Here is a 27,903-nt window from a genome sequence, read left to right on the forward strand (position 1 = left end):
TCTGAAATGTCTTCTACCGGAAGAGCTTGCTGGGCGGAGCTACCAGTTTTCACTTCCTAGATGTAGAGTGCTAACACTGCTGGACAATGAAAATACTCACTTTATTAAGCCTATTTTACACGTATCTATTAGCAGACAGTCTTGACATTGTGGTGAGTACTTATTTTGCTCCTACGCCTCCGAGTATCCGGTTAATTTGTGTGTTATAGGTCGAATTTAACCTGTTAAATCGCTCTCATGTTAGCCTTCCAATCTGTCAAGCTAGCTAGCTAGCTAACTGCTGTCTTGGCGACAAGCCTGGTAAAGCCAGGATAAGCCTTTAAATGTGAATACATGCAGATTAAGCGATTTTTCTTCAACTTGTTTCTCAGAATAACGCAGGTCAGTTCTTCAGTAGTGGCCACACCAACAACTGGGCTGTTCTGGTGAGTATTTATTGACGTGACATCTTTGAAAGAAGCTCAGTAAACGCTAATGTTATTGGTTTTTCTGCATTGATGGTGGGAGCACCCGAACCCCCCTGTGCCGGAATAACGGGCTTTTTTCTGGTATACAGGTGTGCACGTCCAGATTCTGGTTCAACTACCGTCATGTGGCCAATACGCTGTCGGTCTATAGAAGTGTTAAAAGGCTTGGTATCCCTGACAGGTAATAACAAAACTCTACCCCTAATTATTAGATGCACTGTGTGAATGTTGAGTATTAACTGATCTAACATAAACATATAGTTTTAGATTATGGTGGTGTTGATGTTAATGGGCAGCCTTTGAGTATATATTTGAGAATCCTGTTGTCAACTATTGTTAGCAGGTTTAGAAACACCATGCATGGTCATTATCTGAATAAATAATTTAAATATTTGTCAAATTATGTTAAACATTGTTTTGGGGAGTAAAGACCAATAGTAATCTCCAATTTTGCTCTGTGCACTACACGATCCAGGGGCATTACACCCAAAATTCAATAAGAAAAAAAATCAAATCAGCATTTGGTGTGACCACCAAGTGGCTTTAAAACCAATTCTCCCACATACACTTCTACTCCATTTTTCAAGGTACTTAGTTATTATGATTTGGGCCCAGCCATCTGTTGCAGGGCTCTTAGTTATTCTTCTCGCTGAAGAAAGTTCTTTACTATTCTGGTTGTATGTTTTGAAGTAGTTGTCATGCTCCAGGAATTTTGGACCAATCACATGCCTTCCTTATATTACTGACTGATGAATACATCATCTACAGTGCCTAAAATACTCGCAAAATCCATCATATCCCTGACATCTACAAACACTCATCCCCGAAATCCTTTATGAATGACTTCGACCATGTTACTCAATCAGAGAGGAGCACCCATGAAAGTTTTTTGTTTTTTGGTCGGGAATTCCCGTATAGTAGAATGCGGCAGAATAAGATGCACTTGGATTACATGTGGCAAGATCTTACATGCTTATTTTAAGAGAAAATGAGACATGACTAAGAATGCTCATTAGGCGTTTATATGGCTATTGTAGGTCGTAGAGTCGTTTGGCCATTAACTGTATGGTTGTTTGTGCCTCACAAAAAAAGACACTGAATCCACACTGCTAACCCTTTTGTTAATGTGAGGAAGAGCTAAGTTACTTTGGAGACAAGTATCTGCCAAATGCATATAATGTACTATAAATTATTGTGTGGTTAAAAATACTTACCAACATTATATAGTATTAGTCCTTTCACCTATCTTCAAATATGTTCTCCTCTGTGATTTTCTCTTTTTGCAGCCACATAGTTCTGATGCTCGCTGATGACATGGCTTGTAGCCATAGGAACCCCAAACCGGCCACAGTGTTCAGCCACAAGAACATGGAGCTGAACGTGTATGGGGATGATGTAGAAGTGGACTACCGTGGATATGAGGTCTGTTCACATAACCCAATATTACCCCTATAAAAATCTTTTTTGTGGCAAAGTTTTATTTCAATTTGCTAACTCTTAAGTGTTAAAGAGTATAAAGTGTTCAGTTATTTTTTCACTGGCTTTATAAAATGTAAAAAAAGGTTCATTTCAATGCTTAACCATCTTCAAGGGCAAAAGGCAGATTGTCCTTTGTGAATTAAAGTATGTCCTACAGCAAGTTGATTTCAATTATGGTAGAAAAAAATATTACCTGACTGTCAAAGCTTGAACCTGCACATCCCATCTATTTGTGAATTTCTATGCATTAGCATCTTCTAGGCCCAAAGGCAGATTGTTCTTTGTGAATCTATGTATGTCCTACAACAAGTTGATTTTAATATTTGAATAAAATATACCTGACTGTGAAAACATGAACCTGCACATCCCATCTTACTGTAAAAATTCACAATAAGATGGGATGTGCAGGACATACTTTGATTTTACAAAGAACAATCTGCCTTTTGCCCTTGAAGACGCTAATGCATAAAGTATCTTTCTGTCTGTCCATCCATCCATCCATCGCCCCCACCTCAGGAGATGTGGCCATTAAAGCGATTATTGAAAAATTTCAATGGGCAAGACTCACTTATTACTTTTAGAAGCCCTGCTACAAATTAACATATGTTTTGTAGCGTATTTCACTCAAACATATTAATGCTTAAAGCCAAGCCAACTGTATGAAATCACACTGATGCCAAAATATGAAGAGAATAATATTGTAAAGTAAATAATATCACATCAGCATATGTCGATGTATTAGACACTGTTGTAGTCAATGTGGGAAGACGGAGAAATTGGGTGATGGCCATACAGCTGGTTCAGAGTATCACTAAATGAAAATGCTCGTGGGTTGCTTCCAGGCTGCTGTTGTTACTTGCAGTTGATCTAAGCATGGAGTAACTATGAACTGGGTCAGGGTCACTATATACAGTATTTGGCTCATCAGTGTATTTTGTCAAATGCCCAACTCAGGGGAGTAGCCCTTGTTTTTCCACCAGCTTCAGGAAGACCATGTTTAATATAACATAACCTACAGGCACAGTTGGGGATATAGTCAACACTGTTTGTCCAATGTTTGCTCTGTCTATTGACCAGGAAATGATTAGATATTGTGTAAAGGAAGAAGAGGACCTCCACATTGTTTTGTTTGTCCTGGGCCGAGGCAGAGCTGCACTGGCTTATTCATTCTTTATCACAGTTTGTTTTTGATTATTTACCCTGTTTTGTGCTGTGGGGAAAAGAAGACAATAATCTGTTGAATAATAGATATTCACAGTTTAATTAAAAGATAAGTAAAGATAAAAATATTAATCTGTTACCCTATAGACCCTAATGATGGGGTGTTCAGTGAAACAGATTTCAACTCGTGACCCTGAGTTCTCATTTTGACTCTCTCAATCTGCCTTAGCTTAAACATCTGCCTATTTGCATTGAAGCAGAAGATGTACATCACCCCTTCTAGTGCTTATGAGGGTAGGAAAAACATAGTTGTTTTATGTCCCTGCTCTGTTTCAGGTCACAGTAGAGAATTTCCTGCGAGTTTTGACTGGAAGACTGCCTCCCAGCACTCCGCGTTCTAAACGTCTTCTTTCTGATGACCGCAGCAACATCCTCATATACTTGACAGGTAGTTAAAGGACAAATCTCCCCTAAGATTCTCCTCTTTCACTGTTAAAATTTAGTAAATGTCCAGTGTTTGTGCTAGGAGCTGGTTCATAATAGAAAATAATTTTCTTTACATTTCCTAGGTTTCTCCCAACGGAGAATTCATTCAAAAATATCGTATGGCTTTTAATTATGAGGTGTAGGTGAAGGGAGCAAGCACATGCTGAGCCTTGTCATCAGTTCTATTTGTAGATGATGGCCTCAACAATAGACAGATGTGTTTTTTTTCCCCCCTCAACGTTGATGTTTTCTTTAATTACTTGTGATGGTAGCAGAGCTGCCCTATGTTTGCCCACTTCCTCTATAACACGTTACACACAACCCTACATTGTGGAAAGTGAAAGTGTTTCGACATTTGTAGCATTAAGATCCTAATATCATATCTTAACATGACTGCAGGTGTTCAGAATGGGAATAGTTTCCACAATCCATTTATGGAGAACCAAATAAGATCATATATTCATTTAACATACGTATGTTTTTAGATGCCGTTTCAATCCCACTGAAATCAACTGCATTTTGCTGCAATATTTAATTTTTGATTTTTGTCAGGTCAACTGCACATTGTTTTGCAGTCTGCTACAGTAAATATGTGAATTCATTGACTTGAAAAACATAAAATATTAATATTTATACAAAGTGTTTTACACAAGTAATGTTTCTCTACACTCATGCTGTATGTTAAAGCTATTGACTTTATATCAAACTACTTCACATCAAGCAGAATAAAGATGAAGAGTTTTTAGAATGCTGCAGGCTTTCATTAATTATTATATTATTTTATAGTCTATAGCATCTTTTTATTGTTACTCATTGAGACAAATTAATTATGAAGAATGTGTTTGTTTAACAGGCCATGGTGGAAATGGCTTTCTGAAGTTCCAGGACTCTGAGGAAATTAGTAATGTGGAACTGGCTGATGCTTTTGAACAGATGTGGCAGAAAAGAAGGTAAATAAAACCCAAAAGGAATAAATGAAAAGGGCCTCACAAATCTGTGTCAAATACTGTGTTTCTCCTATCGCAAATCCAATTCATTTGGTCTTTCTTTTCGCTGAGAACCAGCTGTTAACCTGCTTTTAGCTGCACTTTGCTAATTAGCCAGGGTATAGAGTTTGTTGAGCCTGATATTTTGCACCCTAAAATTTGAAGAAGAAACTTAACACCAGATTAGCATGATGCATTAAGTACTGTTAGGTTACATCAAAAACAAATTACAGATCTCCCTCTGGCTGCAGTGATGTAGAAGTGTGCTCAGGGTGTGGTCAGTAAACAGTTCCATCAATGTTAGCAACAGACCACACTTGTATCTTTCAGTATGTTCATTCTGCAGCATTAAGTAAATGTTTTGCTGAATTTCAAATGAGGGGAACTATAGAATTTGGTGTTCATAAAACATTATAATAAAAATAGTGATTTAAACACACTTACATAAATAGCTTTGGACAGAGTAATTTTGGTGTTAGGTCTTTTTACAATGCTTTTAGTTTTACAAACGTGACACCTGAACCAGTAACTAAACAACACATTTTATACCCCGTTAGAATTTAAAAATACTAATTCAAAAAAACTAATAACCCATACATAAATATTCGCACATTGTTTAACAACAGTATAAGATTTTTATATGACATGATATAATATAAAAGGCAAAAATCACAGTTCCACTGTGTTTTGAAATGCGTTAATAAATTGTAAATGGTTTATTAAAGAGAATTTTCACCAAGAATTTTCTACTATTTAGATAAACATGATCAGGCTTTTATATGTTTTGGGTCTGACTGGCACACACTTTTAAAATTGTTCGGTAAGCTGCATTTTTTTTGTTAATACTCATAATAATTTCTTTATTATGGTTCATGGTATGATAAGCTTAATTTTTCATGTCATGGTATGCTGTATGACACTAGTATGCTGCTTAACCCTTTTTTCATAGAGGGGTTCATGTGGACTTGCAAGGTTCTACGTTTCTCATTTTTTTACCATTGCAATAATTAATAATAAATGACTCTCCATTGCAGTCCAAACCTATTGGCATTGTGTTTGGGTTACAGTCAGTCCCCAGGCTGCTAGATAAAAGCTTAGTGATGCCAGCTTTGATGCTGATGTGATAATTGCAGGCTTGAACCGCCAAATTACAGCCACCATAGAGACTTTACCACCTCCCTTCATTGTCCCCAAATCCCCTCGATTTAATAAACTGGATATAAAAGCCTGATTGTGTTTATCCATAGGAAAGAATTCATAGTGAAATCTGTCTTGAGTAAGGGAAAAAAGGGAGCGACTGAGGAAGGGAGGGAGAAACTGTGTGTGGGTGAGTTGGGGCAGAATGGAGCTGTTGGTTTTTCTTAGTCACTATGGCAACTGCTGTATAAAAGATGTTGAGAAGGTTTGTGCTGTACCAGAGTTTATTGGAACCCATGGACAAGGGGTTAGGCCAGCTGTCCATTTTCTCATGAGTTTTATTTTAGGATGTATGTTTGTGTGTCCCCCAGGTACAATGAGCTTCTCTTCATCATTGACACTTGTCAGGGTGCCTCCATGTATGAGAGGTTCTACTCCCCAAACATCATGGCTTTGGCAAGCAGCCAAGTTGGAGAAGACTCCCTGTCGGTGAGTTAACCTGGCCTCATATGAGAAAAATGAAAAATTGTCCATCAATTAGTCAGGGTTTCTAATAACCCCTGTGATTTGATGGCACATTACAAGTGAAGACTTAGTGATGTGTTCATACCTACTCAATCTTAACATTCTGACTGTACTTTTCAAAACACAGTGTCACATTTTTGGAAGTTTTTTATTAACCTACTCTTTGTTAGAATTGGGGACATTTACACTTAACCCACCTCTTTGAATATTAACCCCATATTAGTCATATTGCAAACAAGGTATTTTTTATTATCTATTACTAAGCTAATTATTTTCTGATTACTCAGTTGTTTAGCAGAATAAAAATGGCATTACTTTCGGCATGGCCTGAAGGCAATGAAGTTGTCAAAATATTTTCATTACACTGCAATCAGTGTAATTATTTAATTAGTTAGCTAGAGCTAACGTGATGCATAACATCAATACTTGCCAGTCGCTATTAGTCAATGTATCCTGAAGGGACTTAATTATTCGTGGAGAATAGCACATGACTAGTGGTTACTCCAAAGAATACGATGTTAAATGAATGCAGACACAAATGTATTTAAATCTGTTTTAAACAAACCAAAATGAAGTATGCCATCAAAGTGCCCGGTTATGATAAAGTGATGTTGGATATTATTTTTCCCCCTGCCTCTAGCACCAACCTGATTTGGCCATAGGAGTCCATCTGATGGACCGCTACACCTTCTATCTCCTAGAGTTCCTAGAAGACATCCACCCTGCAAGCAAAACCAACATGAATGACCTGGTGAGGATTTGTGCATGTCCACGCCTTTTCCCCAGTGCCATAAAGCACATGAGTACTGTAGAAGAAATGTCTCTTCTCTATTTAAGCAATTAAATACCTTAAAGAATAATTGTTCAACCTTTAAAACGGGTAGTCAAATATGATGTAAGGAGTTCTGGATATAGAACATTTCCTCATGAAAGCATCATCATGTTTGAGTTGCATTATTATTTAGTTATACATTACAGTTATTTTAAAATATATTGAAGTTGCATTGTAATTTTATTAACATCTGCACTGTGTGAACGACTGAAATCAAATGAAGAAACCTATAATTCAGTGCAATTTCAAGAATATTTATTTTCTGTCAAAGTCTGGACTCTGCAGGGCTAATACATACAATAATACATACTAAATAAAAGAATAAATCATAAATAATAAAAGTAAAAGCTCAGTATATTTTACATTCAGCTGAGAATTACAAATAATACTTTCATAGTAGTAAAAGTAAAAAGTTGGGTAATTTTTTTTTTCTAGTGTCATTTTGTGCTTTGTTTCATAGTGGCCTTTCACATTTTCACTTTTAACAACTGTCAGAGCAGATGAGAGATTTGAGATTTTCAAACTTCCTATGGGAAGGATGAACATATACGCTTCAGAGCGATCTGGATTAAAAGCCCGTTCTTTTAAGTCAACCTTACCGCCATTTAGCACAGTGACTTAAAATTTTGATGCTTTTCTTTCACGCGTCTCACTTAATATTTTTCTTTCTCTGACAATTGATTAATTAATTAATTTACAACTTTATGGGTCTGTTTGCACTTAATTAATTTTTTAATGAATCCAATCTAATTGTAAGAAGTTAAATGGTTACTGTATCTTAGACTTTTGAGCGATCAGTCTTCCAAGATTTTTATTCAAAAGCCGTTTAAATTTTAAGTGATCTCTGAACATTTTCTTTCACAAACATTTGGGTTTTTAGTATCTAGAATGGTGAGATGTGTCATGCGATGCCCTTCTCCTCTGTCTTGTGTTAGAACATTTCTGGATGAAGGTCACTCAGGGCTCACAGGGCTTTGCACTTGAAACAGAATGTCTGATACTGTTAAGGTTGTTGGCCTTTGACACAGGATGGCGGTGAGTACTGCTCTGAGCCGTGGCTCAATCTCAGCAGCATCTCCCGTTTTATCTTTACACTCCTGCAGAGATCCATGAGCCTCAGAGACCAATCCTCAACTCTGCCACCAACCCTGCCTCGCTAGGAGGAGGAGAATCAAAACACTTCAAATCATTTCTGAAAGACTCAGTCAAACTTGTTCACTAATGTTTATAATTCTTCTCACATTTCCTGTTTCTGAAAGTTTTTTGTGCTCTTTTGTGGAATTGAGGATCAATACTATAGATTTCCGAGAGCCCACCAAGTTTCTTTTTAATGAAAGAGAAATTGTCTTCAACTTTACTTGATAATCCTTCAGCGGTCTTTTTTTCCAAATCTTGTTGGCTGATAAACAGTGTCCTCTCACTTTAATGATTTTATTTTTCAATTCTAATAGAGAGCCCAATAGGACGACAGACTGGTGAATCACACTCAAAAAAAAAACAATTTGATAATGATGACTTGCAAAAAATGTCATGCTCCACATCTATATTCTTCTCGCACAGCCATGTATTTTAACGCCTCCATGCCACCAGTTGCAGTTCACTCTCACTAGTATGTATGTTTGTATGTATTTATCTATTTATTTATGTGTTTGCTGGGATTCCTCTAATAAATAAGAAGCTTATACATTTTGTTGCATTTGCATTGTCTGTCTGCCAAATGCTGCATATTACTAATTCACTGTTGTGTTTTCTCCGCTCTCCCAGTTCAAAGTGTGTCCCAAAAGTCAGTGTGTGTCCACCCCGGGCCACCGCACTGACCTGTTCCTGCGGGACCCAGGAAGTGTCCTCATCACAGATTTCTTTGGGAGTGTTCGCAAAGTGGAGATCACCATGGAAACCATCAATTTGACCGACCAGATCAACCAAGTTGAAAAGAGGTAAGCTGACTTGATTTGCTTGTCTTTACTGGCATGTTTTTCCTCAACCTGTAACTAAAGTACACTGGTTAAATACTGTAGGAGTGTGACAAAGTTTTCAAGGTCAAATCAGTGTTAGACCATTAAACCCTGTATATTTTATCATGGCATAAATCAATAATCATCTTATCAGGCTTCTGAAAACTTAGTTAAAATAAAAGGGTTTGATCTAAATCTTTCAGTGAAAGCCATATAAATCAATTGCCCTTGACAAAACAGTTTCTGTTTTTACATCTATTAAAGAAATTATCCTTTTGAAATATACTTTTTTGGAATGAATAAATATATCTGGGAAGAAATAAAACCGTCAAGAAAGTATAGTGCCCCTAAAAAAGAAACAGAGAGCTTGTATAACAGTTATTGCACATTTAGCTCTGAGTAATGTGATTTTTATTTTAATTTTTTAAGGTGATTTAGGGACAACCTTGACGTAAAAGCCCTAATTAATGTCATCCTCCCTTTGTTTTAATTGGAATGCTGAAGGCATAATTGTTTTTATGTTTTGTTGCTTACTGACTAGACTTTGTTTTCTGTTTAGAATATCTCTCATTAGAGATATTGATTTCTCCACTAATGCTTTGTTAAATGGCCCAATTTCTCAATATGCCCCACTGAGGATGTTGCTATGACTGTCCTGTTGTCTGTTGTAATTATACAACTCGTTTAGAGCATTTATTTACTGTTAGTTATCTGCTGTACCATCATATAAAGCTCTATTTCACAGCCAAGTGAGGATGATATTTGGATATTTTTACTATACAAACAGTTCATGTAAGTGCCAGTAAATAAGCAGGTTTGCTTTTATTGGCTAATCTATGGTGCTACCTTGTGGTGAAGTGGACAACATACATCAAAGTCCGATTTATTACATTTTAAAGCAACAGGCGTAGACATGCTGTAATAGATACATTTAGCCACTAGATGGCTGTAGTATCAAGCACTACTGCATTTGTTCATCATCCTGAATGCTGGTGGTGACATATTGCTTGGTTTTCCATATTAGCTAGTAAGCAGACACACTAATCCTGTAATAAGGACAATCCCCAGGAGAAAATGCACCACTAATACACCTAAATCCAAACAGTTCTTCATATGTTGACTCATCATGCTGTGGGTAAGGAATAGATTGCACTTCTGTACAAACAGATGTGATAGAAATTAAAACTTTATTTGCGATTACGCTCCCTCCCTCTTCTGTTAATTTCATTAAGCTGACCTTTAATTGAACCACTGGGAGGTATTATATCAAAGAATCTAATGCATTTGTCTGCTAATTAGTAATTAGAGGCAATTGTCATACCGATTTTTAGTCGTTTGTTTTGGCCTCAAGCTAGTTAGTCATTGCACACAACTTCCCCTATTACTTTATTATTGATTACAGTCCAACACATTAGGACTGCTGAGCCCCCTCCCTGCAACACAGAAACACAGCCCCAGTGCTATTGAGCAGACAGTTGCCCTAAATCAGTCCATTTTATCTCCAAATCTGATGTAAGAAACCAGCAATTCTCTGATTCATTTGAAGTTTAATGGAGCCAAGTTTACTGATGCACAAGCACTAGTAGTGTCTTTCTACTGTTAAGAACAATAAAAAACACTGTTGTGAAAGTTCAAACATATTAAGGAAGTTAATGACACTTACCGTCATTTTGCATCTGACATTAATGTTTCTTTAACCCTATTCAGACAAGATTAATATTACATTGGAGTGGTGGGTAATGACATGTTTGCTGTGCTCTTATGGGTCTTCAGAGCATTTCAAATTACTATTTTTTTTTCGGGGGGGGGGATAATTGCAAATTCCAAGACATGTTACACAATTATGAAACACTGCCCTGAGATGATAAAATAACAGAAATTGCAGTTTTCTGCACAAAAACAGTCGGGACCCAAATCGTGGGAAATAGCCGCAATGTGCCAAAAACAGAAATTAATTAGAGCTGAAGTTATTATTTAAGTATGAGCTATGTCATACAAGTGCTTGGGACAGGATAAAATAACTTGCCAAGAAATGAAATGACTAGTCAGTTCATTAAATGGTAGTTCGACAAAAACGTTAATGGAAAATATTTTACTAAATAATTTGTTTGTTTAGAGCATTTCTAACCACATGTGGATCATATTCTATAACATTCACAAAGAGATAAGAGAAACGGGATCTTTATGACACCTCTGTCCAGACACCACTGATGATGTTAAATAATAGCATTTTCGCAAGGCTTGAAAATGGGTTGTAGTGCACTCTGTGTGTGTCCCCACAGAGAAAGATCACAGATGTCCTCTGAAACAAGCAGTTATTAAATATAGTGCTGCTTTAATCCACTTTTGTCCAATTGCTTAGCCACTCAGACAAGTGAAGGAGGATATTTTGAGAAGATGGGTACATGGCTGTGCATATACCCATCTTGTCTCCTTTATGCTTGTCTCCTTTTCCTTCTCTAACTTGCTTCCACATTTAGCTGTCTCTCTTCTCCACTAGCCCAGGTCTAAACAGTCAGTTTTGCCTCAGAACAGGCTGTCCCATTAAGTGAATTGCACTTGATGAAGAGTGTGTTTTTAATAGACCCCTCAGTCCTCTTCATTTGGCTCAAAAGTGTAATGACTTCCAGCCATAGGTGGTTGTTGACCAAAACATGTGTCTGTAGGTCACACAGCTCACAGGATTATTGCCACTTTCAAATTAAATCTTAATTCATATCCCACTGAGCTATGATGTAAACTATGTAAGTTGTGACCTGCTGCACTCAATAGTCTGCAGAAACTTTTAAAGCTATTAGTAGAGCAGATGTTAAAAGGAAATTTGTTTGACCTAAAGGTGGCAGCCACAGATGGCAATGACACCAGAGCTGAAGGTAACTTGAGGGGTCCGCCACATCATTAGAATCAACTAAGTGGATTGAATAATCCTCTTCAGAAAGGAGAGAAAAGTGGTATGAATGAAATTGCAACTCATTTCTTGTGCTGTATAAAATGGTAGGTGGTGGGTGGGGGGCAGTATTGCAATGTCTATGCCCTCAGTCATGTGTTTCCAGTAGCAGAAAGAGCCTCAGCGCACATTGAATGCTCAGCAGGAGGTTGTCTCCCTTCCTGTCAGCTCAGCCTGTTTTCTTCAGTCAGACATGTTAAGAATAAAGAGGGACAGAGAAATTATGTTGAATAGAAAGCGATAAAGACAGGAATATAAAGAAAGAAGAGCAAAAGAGCACAGGTCAGAGAGAAAACCTTTGAGCAAAAGTAACTCAGAAGAAATAGTCAAGAAGTAAAAAGAGGACAGGTTGTTTTACTCAGCAAGTGGTTGGAAGAAAGCCACGGTGGCTCACTGGGGGATGTGGCCCACTTTGTCTACAGCTGTCAGCTCTGAACTTTCTTTGATTAACCAAAGACAGCCACTTGGTTGAACCTCCACTCGACTCTGACCTTTAGCTGAGACATTTCTGCCTGACTGTGTGTCAGGCTGTGATGCTGGAGACATAGAAAACAAATATACAGATTTACAGACCGCTTTACCTTCCTGCGCCACAGTCGCCCCCAAACGTGAGGTCTATACCGCTCCTCCTCCTTAGTGCTATCTAATACTGTGCTGAAGGTCCGTCTGCTGTTTTATAGTGTTGAAGGCTTTTTCATCCTGCTACATTTTATTTCATAATTTAAAGAGTTGTACATTTCCAACAGTGAATACATCTCACACCCGAAAGTCATGCTGTGGTCCATCAAAGTGGCCAGAGACACTTTTCTGCATTGTACTTTTTTGAGTACCCATTGTGTGATTTATACTGACAAGAAAAACCTTGTCAATACAGCTTTAAAGGAGACAGCTGGTGATTTTTGATATTCTCAACTAATTTTTTCCATCTTTCCAGGTTTTCTCCATCCAAAGTAATTTCTTTGTACTAAATATGTAAATAATTAAAGAGAAGTCACAAATATATACTTGCAAAAGTTTCTCTTGATGCAGTTTTTATTTTCTTGTAGCTGTCAGTGTCTAATCATGAGGACATAGACCTGTGACAAGGACAGCTTTTTTTGTCTCGGTTTTTGTGGCGTGTTTCCCACTTCTGGCACTAGATGGACTCGTTCATGGGTTTTAGCTAATTCAGGACATCGTATTGGCAGCAGTCCAATCAGCGTTTTTGTTTACGGTCTGTTTATGCGCGTATCAAATAAGCAAAGGCGAAGTGAGGCGATCTTTTATTTTAGTTGCTGCTAGTTCTTTGATGTAGACTTGAATTGTCGCAGCCCATAGACCTGACTGTGGAGATGATTACAGATGTGTGGAGGACTGTAAGAGAAGTTTTCAGGGACGCGAATAGCATATTTTTTTGATAAGTGGATTTGAAACATTTATAGAGAAATTTCTCCTGGATCATTGTGATTAAAAGAACAGCTTTCTACTATTCCCTGACATCACTAAGCAGTAGGAAAACCAGTTAGAATTTTGAAAGGTCAGAGGTTTAATAGATCTTGTCTCACATTAAGTAACGTCTATTCATCATCTGCAGTGTGCTGACCTTTATCAGTCACCTTGAGTAAGATATTGAATCTCAACTTACTTCACTTAATAAGTTGCAGCTGCTGCGAACATTAGTTGAACGCTCTAGATGTTTTAAGTATAGCAGGAATAAAAAGCATATCTTCAATTTTAAAAACTGAGCAAAATCTTGTCCTAACCAATTATTCATCCTTATATACTGGATAAATATATCAAAGTTGTCCAACATAGTGTTAATAGCTCTTTCTGCAGCGATGCCTGTGCAATTCAGAAAGCCTAACATTCAAAAACAGCCAACATATGGCTCTGATGTGACTTTGTTCCAGGGTCAGATGTAGAAAACAAATTTTATGCACAACCCAATGATTTGTGGTTGCTTTCAAGACAAATGTCAAGCTTACCATCTGTCCCTAAACTTAAAATACTCTTACTGTAAAAGATAAGACCTGAGGCTGCATATTGTATATCTGGTGTGTCTATCTGATGTTGCTAATACAGACTGACTCAGGTTACTTGATCTGCCTGAAGAGATCTTTGAGTCTGAAACATGCTGCATTACAGATAAGCCGTTGGTCGAAGCCTTTGTGGGAACGTCTTCCCATTTAGTGTCTGCATCAGTGCACATACGGAGCATATTAGATTCTCTCACTTTGCTACGTTACATTTCCCTGCTTCTCCTTTGTGTATTCAGGTTATTTAGTTCTTCAGTGTATTTCTTTTGTATCTAAACTGGCAAAGAGCAACTCTGAAAAGCACAATGAGACAGTGATGGGTGTCTGAAGCTGAGGCAGAAACTAACTTCCATTGGTTGCTGCGTGGATGCTCACTTGGGTTTTAGAAAAGCTAACCACCGTGGGTTGTATGGGGAGCCTGGAAGTTCTCCTGCCACGTGTAATATCATTGATTTTATAATAATATCATTGAAGTTAAAAGGTAGGAAGTGGGGTGCTCAAAAGATAGGCCATGTATCCTTTTTTTCCTTTATACAGTACTGCAGTGATGTATAGAATCCATTCTGATCACATCCACATCCATTATTATTTTTGCTCAATTATGTTTCTTCAGGACATTTTTTTTTCATTTACCAGAGTAAAAAATGGCTCATTTGCATTAATTTGCACAGCATATCATTGACTTGTCTCTGAAATAATCCGTCAATCACCCACACCTCTGCTACACAAACGCGTGCACGCACACACACACTCACGCTACCAGTAGAAATCTGCAGTCTGTTCCTCTTCCTGACAGCTTTTTTGATCACTGAATAATGGTGTCCCACATAAGAAAAGCTTTTTACTTTCAATTTCCCTCCTTCAGGTAAATGCTAACAGAGTGCTCTTTTGTATGTCTGTTTTGTGTTGCAGTGCTGTATATGGAGAGCTGCAAAAAGAGACGTACTCCTATGTGGACCAGCTCCCGGTGTCTGAGATCATCCATCAGGTGAGAGACCAACACAAACACCAGAGTCAGTTAAGGACACTCAAAACAACAGTAACATGCCCTTATTGATATAATTCTGATGTTTCTTTTAATTTTGGAGGGAACAAGATTTAGCTTTTGTCACTTTATTTTTTTTTTAAAGCCTCTGCATAGGCACTCAATTGATCGGGCTCCTGTGTTTTGCTCATTTGAAGTGTGTCCACTCTCATCCTGAATTTGGACACAGAGCAGAAAGTTATGTGCAACATCAACCAACAGATGTCTTTGTGCCGTTTCCATGGTGATGGCTCTAAGTGTGAAATGCAAGTGCCTCCTGGTCTCGGTGTGGAGGGGCCACCGTGAAATCCAGCAGAATGGATAGGCAGGATTGTGGCGAGAAATTGTGCATTCACCTCATTCTCAAATGGATTGTGGCTTTCAGGCAGGCCGACCTTCACAAATGAACACCTATTCCTCCTCATTCCACCTTTACAACATGTGCTCTGCATTCAGAATAGCTGGTCTTGGGCCCGATATAATTCTTGAGATTTTCTATTATAAGTCCATTAAAAATACTATTTCTATACTACAACTTGTAATGAAAAGTAAAAAAAAAAGTCACTTTAATCTTTGCCACGGGCAAAAGCCGACATTATTAGTGCTTACATTTGGGGTTCATCTATCTCAGAGCAGGCCATACTTAAAAAAGATTATGGACACATCAGAACAACTACACAGTATTAGTCGGTGTGCAGTGAATGTTTGTGAAGCCTATATATATCAGTTTTTGTTAAGAGTTGTGGATTAAAATCTGTTGGAATTTTATAGACAGGTTTTCATACTGCAATGTTTTTCACTACACTGTTTCAGTGTCAACATAAAAATCTCTTTTGCATCAATACACATGTAGTATGTAATGCAGAGCCGTGGCTATTAGATACGTGAAAGCTGTTTCTCTTATTGTGTCCAGACTTTTTTCTTTTGTTCAGAGGATACTTTTTTTTTTTTTTTTTTTAAATAGTAATTCTGTGTTTTTGTTTTTGTAATATATTTAAAGCTTCTATTCAGAATCTTATTTTTAAACAATAGACTAAATTAATACATGTAAGTTGAAAGGAAGTTATTGCCAAATTTGTAGCTCTATGGAACATCTTTCACCTTTTTGTTTCAGTTTTACTGTTTTTATTCACTCTGCCCTCAACATTGTTATTTCCAACAAGTGCATGCAGCAGTTTTCAACACAAAGCTAAAAAATCCATGGTATAATACTTTCCCAGCATCAAACAGCACACTGAGAAAGTTTGAGACTAACTGGTGAATGTGTTGAATATTTAGTAGCTAAACAACCCAATATTTTTCTCAGGAGTTGTTAGAGAGTTAAACCGATAAATGGAGTGTGAATACTGGAGTTACATTCAGTTTGGACTTATTAAAAGCCCTTTAATACCTCTACAATAATAGCATAACATATCAGACTTTCTCTCTCTCTCTCTTTTTCTTTTCTTTCTGTTGCTCCTATACAAAGCCAAATGTATAACACATTATAATTTTGTCAGTAGTTGCTAACATTCAAGCACAGTTTGGTCCAGTATTTAAACAAATGTCATCATTTTGGCTCTGTATACCATCACAGGAGATTTGAAAATAAACAATCAAAATATGGTTAAAGTCCAATGTTTATTTGGGTGTTTGGACATAATTATTGTATAAACTGTGCAGGAACTATAATTTGTTTTATTTAAAAAATTATCTTTTAGTAGTTAATTTCAAATCTTTTGCAGTCAACAGATAGAACATTGACTTTACAGATACAGCCAGTGTTCGTAGTACTACCCACACATCACTAAATACTAGTAAAACATTTCTTCAATAATACTATTTTATCCCGGTCCAAATAAAAATGTTGTAATAGTATTACAATTACTCCCTCCAAAAACAAATATTCATAGGCTCAGATAGATATAGATATCACTATTAGCGTAGTTATAAGCAGTAAGCTGGCATGGAAGAGAGAAGTGCTTACAAATATTTCCATTACTTTGATTTTTGTCAGGACGAAAGGTAAAGAACATTATCCATCCATCCACTATCTGCACCTGCTAATCCTGTTCAGGGTTGCAGGGGCTGGTGTAATAAGTAAAGTCATAATTATTTTGAACAGAGTAAGTAGTAATGAGTAATACTACAGTTTTTTTGTGTAACAAGCTTAACACCGGTCATAGCTAATCTTAATGTTTCCTTCCAAGTCCATTGTGTTGATGTACAGAGCCAAACTTATGAAAATCATATCACTGTCCAAAATACAGTGCACTTATCTGTAAGGCATGGGTGTGATGTTGCAAAGCCTCTGAATGATTGTTTCTAAATCAAAACAACGGCAGAATATTCAATGTGAATATATCTCATTGAACAAACTTTTTTTTATCACACAAGTCATTTCAGCTGCTAAATGTGGCTTCACAGTTTCTATGTTTCATGTGGATTATTTCAAATGTTTTCATGAAAAATGGTCACCATTCCTCTAAAAGAGGTAAATGATAGCTCGGTTGTTTTTATTAGTAAACAGTTACAGTTTCTGTTACCACAGCAGAGCTGGCGTTCCTGACGTTTGATTTTAAAATTGTGTTTGTCGCTGTATTTAGATAACTGCTAAACTAGTGGTATTGATAACAGAGGTCAAGTTCAGCTGAACTGAGTAGGTGGTGAAAAAGAAAAGTTCCTGGGTCCTGCTGCTGTACATATTACTGCTTGGCATCAGCTTTAGTGTGTCATCCCAGAGAAATGAAGCTGACCACAGGCCTGAGCAAACAAGAGAGGTCTCCACTCCCAACGGCACTCTGGGAAATTATCTGAGGACTACGTCAAAAGCATGGCAAACAGGGACTAGTTTCACCGCTGCCTGCTGCTCATATTAACTGTATCTGTAGTTTTCAATCGTGTCCATCATCCATCGCTTACTCACTCATCCTCAGTTGTCTGCTACTTGGCTTCAGATCTTTCCTTATTCTCTCGTCTCTTTTTTCCACACTCCTCTATCTATTCATCTTTACAGCTCCTTTTTTGTCTTTCTTCTGTTTCTCTCCACCCACCCCCCCACCCCTATTCCTCTGTTTAAATGCACTCACACGTACAACACACAACACAGTCAACCCCACGACTCCTGCCAGAGTTTTCGATTATTGGATAGCGCTCCTGCTGGGCTGAAGATGGGAGTCCTGACAGTCTGAGTCATCTCTCTCCTCCTCACCATAGACCATCTATACTGCAACAGAATGACCAATGTCCACCAAGCCTATTGGCAGGTTTTCTCTTTTTGATTAGCTGTCACATTGTGCTAAGCCTTCTTCTGAGATCTCTTTGTTTGGATGCCAAGCTCCTCGTGCCCTTGGTTGTCACTGATCAGATGCACTCATCTGAAGAGCTAGATGCGATTGAATCTTATAAGATTTGATGTCTAAAATATTCCATGTCGAAGCTGAAAGCTGAAAGCAATTATTTCATTCATGCCACCGACAAAAACAAATTTTCTTACTGTGTTTATCTACAACCATTTTTCCATTTGCCAGTGGACCAGACGAGGGCTTGTAACTAGAAATAGGCAGTGAATATACACAAGGCTGTGGTGCTGTATGGAGTCTGTAAACAAACTTGTCCTCATTGGATACTGTATCTGGATGGACTTGATGCCATCGTTGGCAGTTGTATCACTGGGGCGACAGGGCGTGTCCCCTCACCACCTTCTTCCCTGAACCTCAAACATGTCATTGCGTTGCCAGCACCTAATCACAATGTGTTCAGTTCTGGGAATAACTTGAATGAGCTCTCTGTTTTACTCTTTTGTATATTCAACTTTTTTCCCTCTTCCCACGCTGCTGTGAATTCTGGTCTCTGGCGTCAAATTGCTATTTGTTCTTTCACCAGCTTGACGCCACACCATATGGCTCCAGACAATCCAAAATGGAAACTGTGAAAATTAATGCTTTGCCTCCCTCGTGTGTCTCGCCAAATCCCCCTTCCCCTCACTCGAGCTACAACAATAACACTTTCAAAGCGGATGTTGGGATCGCACAGATCACAGGCCAAACCCGCTCAAACAAGCTTTCTCCGTGTAATCAAACAGCAATTAGAAATTGATTTCCTGCTAAACTATTACAAATAATGTTCTCTGGAGAACAAAACATGCCTTTTGGGAGAATAATGCACCCAGTACCTCGACTGTCCCAGCTCTTGCTAAGGGCTTAAATGTCAAGGCAATACAGTGAAGCGTCTTGGCAGCGCACAATTGCTTCTGCTCTGTCATCTGACTCTGCACAACATAAATTTGCTGCAGTTTTGACCTTGGAGTGCTAGTGTTTGGCAGAGCATTTCCGACCTCCCTCAACGACCATAGCCATGTTAATTAGCTCCAATCAATCAGCTGGGTAGCCGGTAATTGATTTTACTAGTGAATTGAATACGCAAAACAAAACGTGTAATGCAGGCAGGCAACTTCAGTGTAGGTCCTTGTCCTTGGTGGTGGGATGTAAATGGTTCCATCAGCGAAGGTCAGCAAGCACTCACGTCTTTTCTGACTCTCTCAGCTGTTTCTCTTGATTCTACCATTTCTATGACTAACATGTTTTTACTGTGCTTCTCCCATATTCGTTCTTCTTTCTTTTCATTGCATGATTCTTTTCTTAGGGTAAATCAAAAACTTAAACGCAATTCTACAGCCAGTCAGGGGTTAAAAAATACAACATGGTGCCACTTTCAAACAAATCTCATTACTATTTCTATTGGTCAGTGTTCTTTCAGTAGAAACACATTTTTTTCTAGGGATCCTTTACATTTATTTATTGAAGCAAATGCACGGAGTAGAACATTTTGTAGGTCAAAAACAAACCGGTTTCTTTTGTCAAAAAGACCAGTATTTATTTTGCCATTTGAAATCATGTCATCTTTAAAAGCTAGTGAAAAGTGAATGTAAATGGTGCTTCAGAGGTACGAAGAGGGTCTGAATCAGCTGTCACTCGTCTCTGTGTACACTTCTATTTCTAGTGTATTTTTCTGCTGGACTTTAAAATGACCACTTTCAAGCATCTGTTTTGGTAGAGACTCATTATCTGGACTAAAACTTCGAGTGACTACACACTGTTTATACTGAAGTGTGTTTCACAATTGAATTGCATAGTTATGTTAGTGTGGTCTAATTTAATAATACATAATTTGTCTATGAGAGAACAGTGAGAAACAGTGGCTTCAATTCTAAAGTGTCCTGGTCAGGTGTGTGTGTGTGTGTGTGTGTGTGTGTGTGTGTGTGTGTGTGTGTGGAGATCGATATAGTATAGAGAGAGAGATTGATCACAATTCATATATAACTTAAATGGGTAATTATAAAAATTTGTAAGGATCATAAATAAGTTATCAGGGTGGCAGCTGTAGCTCAGTTTGTAAGGCAGTTGTCCACAGACCACAGGGTCAGTGGTTCGATCCCCGGTCCCAGCTACATGCTGAAGTGTCTCTGGGCAAGCCCGGTAGAAATTGGGGAGGGTTGCGTCAGGAAGGGCATCAACATGTGAAAGATCATTTTAAATTTCTGCTTTCTCGCAGGGTTTGTATTTGCTTAATAATTAGAGGAAGTTTGCCCAGTGGGGTCCAGACTTTTGCATACAATTGTGTTGCCCCCCCCCTTTTTTTTTTTTTAACTTCATGCCACCTACATCTCTTCCAATGTCTCTCCCACTCTCCATCACTTCCCTCTTGACATATGCTCCTATCTCTGCCTGCTGCGCTGACGTGGCTTCCTGTCACAGTCAATCCATCTGCCTCTGCTCTTTCTTACCCAAGGGGTTTGCACTTAGACATGCATGCACACACAGAATCACAGTCACGCACACCTCTGCCTACCTTTCCCACAAAGGTCAACTGCCCCTGAAGGCCACACGCTCCCAGTAGTCTCTTATAAACAAGTCTGCCTCATCCTCCGGGTGTTTCACTCTCAGCTCCTCCTCTTGTCCTGCTGTCAGCCACTTTGTCAACACAGCTGTAGCTGAAAGTGTCCTAACTCGTTTTGTTATGTAACACAGATCTGATGCTCATGCTTGCAGTTTAGTAGTAGCAGGATATCAAACACAGAATGTATGATTTGGAGCACATTTGCATGTTGTTTGAAACCAGTGGCCATGAGATGGCAATTGTCAGATCGGTATTCATGTAATTATGTCAGCCTCACCATGGGACCAATCACTGCCATCACAGCTCTGTGCTCGTTTGACCGGAAAGCACGGAGGACAACAACTCAAGCATGCTGGCAAATTTAATTGGGATTTGGGGCGATGCCTCTGTTTCAACTAAACTAGAGCAGACGGGTCAAAATCGACCAGCATTCAAAATTGTGAGAGGATTTGCCTTGCTGGCAAAATATCAAGAGGCTGGAAGCCAACCTACAATTATGGTTGCAAAGTGTGCTCTTTGTGAGCTTGACAATGTCTTGGGCAGTAAACAATTTTGCTTGTTAGAAAAAGTCTGTTCACCAAGATACAGGATATGGGAGTTAAATTTGCATGAATATACTACATGGTTAAAAAGTATTTTTCTGTAATTATAAATAGTTTTTACTAAATAAGCAACAATTCAGTTTAAAATGAGGATCAGACTTGAGTCCACAGATGTCACAAAGGCGAAATTATGATTGGTGTGTGGAAGTACATTAAACCTCGCTTTTCCAGCTTACTCCTACCCACTTTATATCTCCCATGTGAAATTAATAAAGATGTTCTAACTCTGGCAGAAAAGGGTATCTACAAAAGACCTCAACATTTATAGTAAAAAGCAGATTAAAAAATGTTTTATCAGGGTCTTTAACACTGTGCTATTTTTGAACCGAACGCCTACTTTGATGTCTCCCACTCCGACGTCAGACAAACAAGACTAAAATCTGTCTGTCTGTCTGTCGTTTTGAGATCTTTCCTGTACTTTCTGTCACTCTCACAAAAGCCCCATTGAATTAGACGCTGAAAGCATGTCTTTATAGTGTGAGCCGCATTGTCTCTGCTGTTCAGTGAAGTCACTGTCTGCAGCTTGGTTCCTGTCTCATGGTCCACTGTGCAGTGCCTGATTGAGGGACTTGGCCATTTCACAATGTGATTGATGTGCCAAAGCTCCCTTTTAAACATAGATTTTACACTTCTTATTACTTCTGATTCCATTTCAGCTTATTTTCAGAATAGTTTTTTTGTTTTGATTTTGTGGCCAGTAAAAAAAATGAATCTAAGCAGAACATAATAGCTTTAATATACACAAAGTGAATGCAGCTTTAAATAAGAAGCATCTTGCCTTGGACCTCCAGCCCTGACTCTGTGCCTATCCTGGAGCTCAGGGCTGATGTGGGCTGCAAATGCCTCACTGTCTCTCCTTTAGCATTCTGGATGCCAGTGAAGCTCTATTGATTTGACTTGATTGAGCTGTTAAATAAATTTGGAGTCAGACGTAATCCAATTTTACTTGCTGTCCTCAGTCTTTCTACATTAGAAATTGGCAGCGTTGTCACGTAACTTGGAGTTTGGATTGAAAAGACAGCCTTGAGAAGGCCATACCCTGCACATTACCACAAGTACACAGCTCCTGAAATTAACTTTTCGCTTCACTTGGCAATAGCTGTTAATAAGAAGAAATTACTATAATTTCCACCAGTCAAATTAATATTCATCATTTGAAGAAACATGTAATCATGCCTGTTCTAAATGCTACTTCATGAATAGAGTCAGGGGCACTGTGTTATTTTAAGCTTCAATGTATTATGCAGTAGGTCAAGATCATCTCCACAAGCTAAGATAATGCTGCTTTGTGATACCAGAACATTACAGACCCTGTTTGAGCTTTTGCTCATTGATTTGATTGGCTGGTGGACACAGTGTTCTGCACTGAGGTGAGCAAATGTTACCAGCCACTCTTTTGGACATTTTAGCTTCCAAAAATGCATTTTACTGACATTTGGTCTTTAGTGGGTGGTAATATCAGACACTGCAGAGAAATAAAGCCCTCTACACTACTTGGCAGTCTCTTATTTGTATATGTATATAGCAAAGGAGTCCATAGCAGCCAGTTCAGCAGTTTTAGCAGCTACTGTATCAACCTCCATAAATAGGGAAATTCAGCAAAATGTTAGAGGCCTGCTTGAGCTGCACAGATTAATTTATTATAAATTGACAGGCAGTTAGACAGTTTGAAAACGGAAAAGCAGGATTGGATTACTCTATCTACTCTGCGTTTAAAGGAACAGACACCGGTTATCTTATAATGCCTATTGTACACAACAGCTCTCTGCCAGTTTTGTCCCAGATTAATGGGGATGTTGTGCAACACCGCTTGAAATACTGGCTGTAAATAAGGAATTAAAGGATATTGTTGGATAGTATAACAAAAACTATAGATGGTTTGGTAAGGTGTATTTATTCATTTTCTCTGGTCATTGTCCAGCATCTGACTGAATCAGGGTAGTGGATAAGGAAAATGTGATTTTCCCCCGTTGTCCCCTGGACAACACAGGTTTCTCTCATGTATTGTACGCAGGTAACCAGGTTTCTACTTGGCTTTTTTTGCGTGACAAAAGGCTGCAGACAGGTAAGATAGCAGAGTGAAGGGCTGAATCAAACTACATGAAGCAGCTATTTCTCATTTATCCATCCAAGGTTAGTTTCAAACTAACAACAACACAAAGTGGCTTGTAGAGGTTTGAATAAGTCACTTTAAGTCACTTTGAACGGGCCAACTCCTTTTGGTGTGGACAGGTATAGTACAGTATGATTTTTCCCTATGGCTCTGTGCCCATAACTGTGACTCAAGTTAATCCAACAAAACCATGAGTGAAAAGTGGCTAAAAAGCTCCAAAGAGTTTGTTCATAATTCTCTATAATTTCAACATTATAATTACTTATTTAATTGAAGATGCAGATAATGCCGTAATGCTGATAGCACTGTACGTTGCCCAATGGCTGTAGGGAAACTAAGATTGAGAGTCAGAATGACCCTGGACTGGGCTTTCACACCAGCATCTAATCCTCTAGGGCCTGTCAATCAGGTGTGTGTGTGTGTGTGTGTGTGTGTGTGTGTGTGTGTGTGTGTGTGTGTGTGTGTGTGTGTGTGTGTGTGTGTGTGTGTGTGTGTGTGTGTGTGTGTGTGTGTGTGTGTGTGTGTGTGTGTGTGTGTGTGTGTGTGGGGAGCCGATATTGCTGTACTTGAAGGCAGTAATGTACAGTGGGTACTGTAGTAGCGTGTGGGTCTCAGATGTACTTGTGTAGCAGCTTCACCATTCTGTATGTTTTCCTGTCGTGTTATGCAGACTTGCGGCGTATGCTGTGTGTTCATATTCTTTGCCAAGTCTCGGGAGTTTGGCTTTGGGGAATGCCTTTCGTGACTGGTGATTTTCTGTCTGGATAATGGCAGCTTGTATAGCGAGGGACAACAGAAATCTCTTAAGTGCGTCCTTACAGCCTATCTATAGCTGTGTCGCCAGCGGAGAAGTTAGGAAGATTTTTTTTTTTTAGAGGGTAAATCTCATCTCTCTGTGGAATATTGCCACCGAATTAGCATATAAATGTGCTCCTTGTGAGATGCATGTTTAATACGGGTGAGATTTAAAAGTATAATCATACACAAAGTGATGATGTGGCAGTGAATGGGACAAACAGAAGAGAGGGGAGGTGTACTGATGAGCTTTACCACCTTTTTGTGTGTGTGTGTGTGTGTGCGTGTGTGCTTGTGAGACAGCAGAAAGTGTACACAGAGTGTGTAGAGATAAAGTGAGTACGATTCTGCGGCAGCCTGCCTCTGTGAATGACAGAACAATCAGCAGTGGCCTCAACAGGAGAAATATACACACTATTACTAACCTGCAATCTCCCCTCCCCCCCAATTCCTCTTTGCTTTCCTGCCCTCATCCCCACCTCACCCTACCCCCGCCTCCCTTTAGAAACCAAAGCAGAAAGACTGGCATCCTCCTGACGGCTTCATATTGGGCCTGTGGACTCTAATCCTCCTGGTGTTTTTCAAGACGTACGGCATCAAGCACCTCAAACACATCTTTTGAGGCCTCGGTGTTTACGCCACTGGATATGTGACGACGTGAAGCTACAGATCAGGAGCTTCAACTTAAGGGATGTTACTGCCATTTGTGGACAGTCTGGTTTTTCCTGAAAATGGAAAGCAGATTTATAACACCACAATTGCTTGGTCAGATATGGTGTGATGATATTGATGCCTTTTTTTTAACTTTAAGATGATTGTATATAAGCATGTGTGTATTTCTTAAGGTATGACAAGGAAGAATGGACAAGTACTTGAACGTCATGCATCACCTATCCCACGGTAATACCATCAGTGGTACGGCCATATTCAGTGTTTCTCCTTAACAATGTTTTCTTCAAAAAGGACTTCATCTTATTTATTTATTTTTTTTGTGCCAGAAGTTCTGTTTTGTCAGGGCCATTCCATAATTGTGATGATTGGCACTGAATGGAGTCCACAGATAAGAATTTAATTTATTTTTGAGAGCGCGTTGCTCTGCATATTTCAGCAGCAGCTTTTTTGTTTAAAGTGCTACTCAGAACGTCCGCTCGGACGGAATAGGAAAATGTGGGTCGAGGAAAGCTGATTTAATGTCTCCTTTGTCCATATACATTACACCCCTTGACAGTCGTATCACGCGTGTGAAGGATAACAATCGCACATAATCCCATCTTGCATGATGGAGCCATCCACTTTCCCATTCACCAAATTGCCCTCCCTGTGGAAACATCCATTAGCTCCCCTTGCCATGTACTGTGCTGATTGTATTCTGGGTGATGGACAGCTATTTCCCCGGTCATTCTGCATCATGCACTGCAGCGGTGATAAGTGAGTGATAACCTAGTGAGCCGCGGGTTGTCCTAAATTAATCTCTTATACTGGGATGTGTTTTCCTCCTTTTTTGTCTGCCTTTCTCTCTATGTGATGATGATGCTTATAGCATAAGGACTGAATCGGTGGTAGTTTATCTTGCTCTTTGGTGCAACGACCCGCCCACTGGGTTCCTGCTGCCACTCTCCCTTGCAGCTGTGGTGGAAAATAGATGAGACTGGGAATGAAACCGTATGTATTGGAATGCAGCTGCAGCCATTTACCTTTTTCTTTTACATTATGTGTGCAATGTTCATTTCTTCTTTTTTCCTTTCTGTTTCATCTATCTTGTAATTTTTTTCTCACCACGCTCCCCTTTCAGAGTTCTCGAACACGTTTACTTGCTCAGTTGATTTGATTTTTGTTGCCCTGATTAAAGTTGAAGCACTGAATCACTAAAGTGCATGTTTTTTTTATTTCTTTTCAAAAGTTTCTTAAATTACTCTGTGATACTGCGTAAGGTTACAAGATCTGCTCTCACGTTTATAAAGTGTTTGAAGTTACGCCTGGCATAGCAGATCATAGCAGAGTCTAAGCTGAGTTTCTACCACAAAGCATCCTTGAAATAATTGCCGCTTGAGCTGACTTACACACCTTTGTGTTTATTTTTTTTGTTTGTTTCTTTCTAGAAAACATTTCGAACAATCCAGGGAGGTGTTTAAATGCAGTTTCCTTTCTGTTCGAGCTTTGTATTTTAAAAAAGGCAGAGCAGCCATTTGATCCAAGCCTCCATATACAATTACGGCCTGCCAGCCACACTGGATTTGTTTATTCTTAAACCCACTTCAAAAATGACTGCATCTCCTCTGAGCCTCTCATTCCTACTTCAGCACTCGCAGATGGAATTTAATATACTCTGCCTTTCAGCGTGGTGATGTACTCTCCCAGTCTTCTGTCACTATGGTTTCCCCATGCTAATAAAGATCAGTGTCTGTCTTCCTTCACACCTGACTTGGTGGAGAGAATCCAGTGACAGGACAGTATTAGAGATTCAGCTCCAAACAGGCAGAGAGATTTTGGGCTGAAGAGTCAGGCAGGATGTGCTGAATATGTCACGCAGTTTGTTCAAACGACAAGCAGCGCCACTATTCACCAGTGAGCGCGCACACATGCTGGTGGTCTTTAGAAGTGGAACGGTGCCGACATTACCCCCATGTGGCAGCCGTCTAAATTTAATGATTTACCCACAAACAAACTGAAATGTACACATGCTGTTTATAGACTGTGTGCACGTCTGACAGGTTGTCCAATTTCCATTGAAACTCAATGGAATTTCCAACTGCTTGCCTGTCAGTAAGCCTTTGTAATGTCAATCATTCCCCGGAATGATAATAGTAATTTCAGCAGTTTTCATTCTCATCTGCAACAATAACTGTGGCATAAATCATGCACAGCAGTGCCTGCTGTCTGCATTTTTTACATTTAAATGTCTTTTTTTTTTTCCCCTTCAACTTTAATAAGCGGAGAAAAGCTCACACAATAACGATGTCTGCTTAAACAGAAAAGCCATTTGAACAGGCGTCTCTTCTTTGTTTGGAAATTCATTGATGTATGTAAAGTTGATTTTTCGGAGTATAAAATAAGGAAGCATAGAACATGACAGTTTGAATATTGTAATGGTATAATAAACATGAAATTATTTCGTATGTCAGTTGAGTTAGTTTTAGTCCATGATGTTATGTTTGCAATACGCTTTATTTTAACCCTGGAAACTGTGGTTTCAGAAAGTTTATTTTTTATAACCTCAAGAATGTTCAATCTCAACAAGATGTAATTAAAATGCAGAGAAAACTGATATTTGAAACACCTTCCATTCAATAGCATCTTACTCCTGATCTTTATACGTATTGCATCCCCATCATCAGTACATTTACTTAAAGCTACTGGTAAATCTCTGTTTACAGACTCACAGAACAGCACTGGCAGCAGCGAACAAAGATTCACTGCTAAAGGTTCTACTTTACTTTATTACTGTAGCATTTTGCATGCAGGTCATGTACTTGTAACAGAGTATTTCTCCACTCTGGTTATG

General features: G+C 38.8%; 1 protein-coding gene across 2 annotated transcripts; it reads left to right on the top strand.

Annotated features, from left to right (window-relative positions):
• On the top strand, window positions 1-27,666 carry pigk (phosphatidylinositol glycan anchor biosynthesis, class K). 2 transcript variants are annotated; one of them, XM_067475757.1, is made up of 11 exons: window positions 1-152; window positions 372-425; window positions 557-648; window positions 1,754-1,889; window positions 3,444-3,555; window positions 4,447-4,543; window positions 6,088-6,205; window positions 6,882-6,992; window positions 8,838-9,010; window positions 14,903-14,978; window positions 24,907-27,666. In XM_067475757.1, exons 1-11 carry the CDS (start codon window positions 87-89, stop codon window positions 25,021-25,023), a joined length of 1,152 nt encoding a protein of 383 aa, XP_067331858.1. In that variant the 5' UTR covers window positions 1-86; the 3' UTR covers window positions 25,024-27,666. The 2 variants fall into 2 exon arrangements, with proteins under 2 accessions (XP_067331858.1, XP_067331859.1); XM_067475758.1 differs by having other exon boundaries at window positions 24,916-27,666.
• Window positions 27,667-27,903: the final 237 nt, after the last annotated feature.

The sequence above is a fragment of the Channa argus genome, chromosome 14 (genome assembly GCF_033026475.1).
Source record: "Channa argus isolate prfri chromosome 14, Channa argus male v1.0, whole genome shotgun sequence".
NCBI lineage: Eukaryota > Metazoa > Chordata > Actinopteri > Anabantiformes > Channidae > Channa > Channa argus.

What these genes read in the sequence shown, in the direction of transcription:
- pigk (XM_067475757.1), top strand. Translation starts at nt 87, where the DNA reads ATGAAAATACTCACTTTATTAAGCCTATTTTACACGTATCTATTAGCA. An exon ending in CAGACAGTCTTGACATTGTG is followed by an intron (nt 153 to 371) that starts GTGAGTACTTAT and finishes CTTGTTTCTCAG; the next exon opens with AATAACGCAGGTCAGTTCTT. An exon ending in AAACCAACATGAATGACCTG is followed by an intron (nt 6,993 to 8,837) that starts GTGAGGATTTGT and finishes CCGCTCTCCCAG; the next exon opens with TTCAAAGTGTGTCCCAAAAG.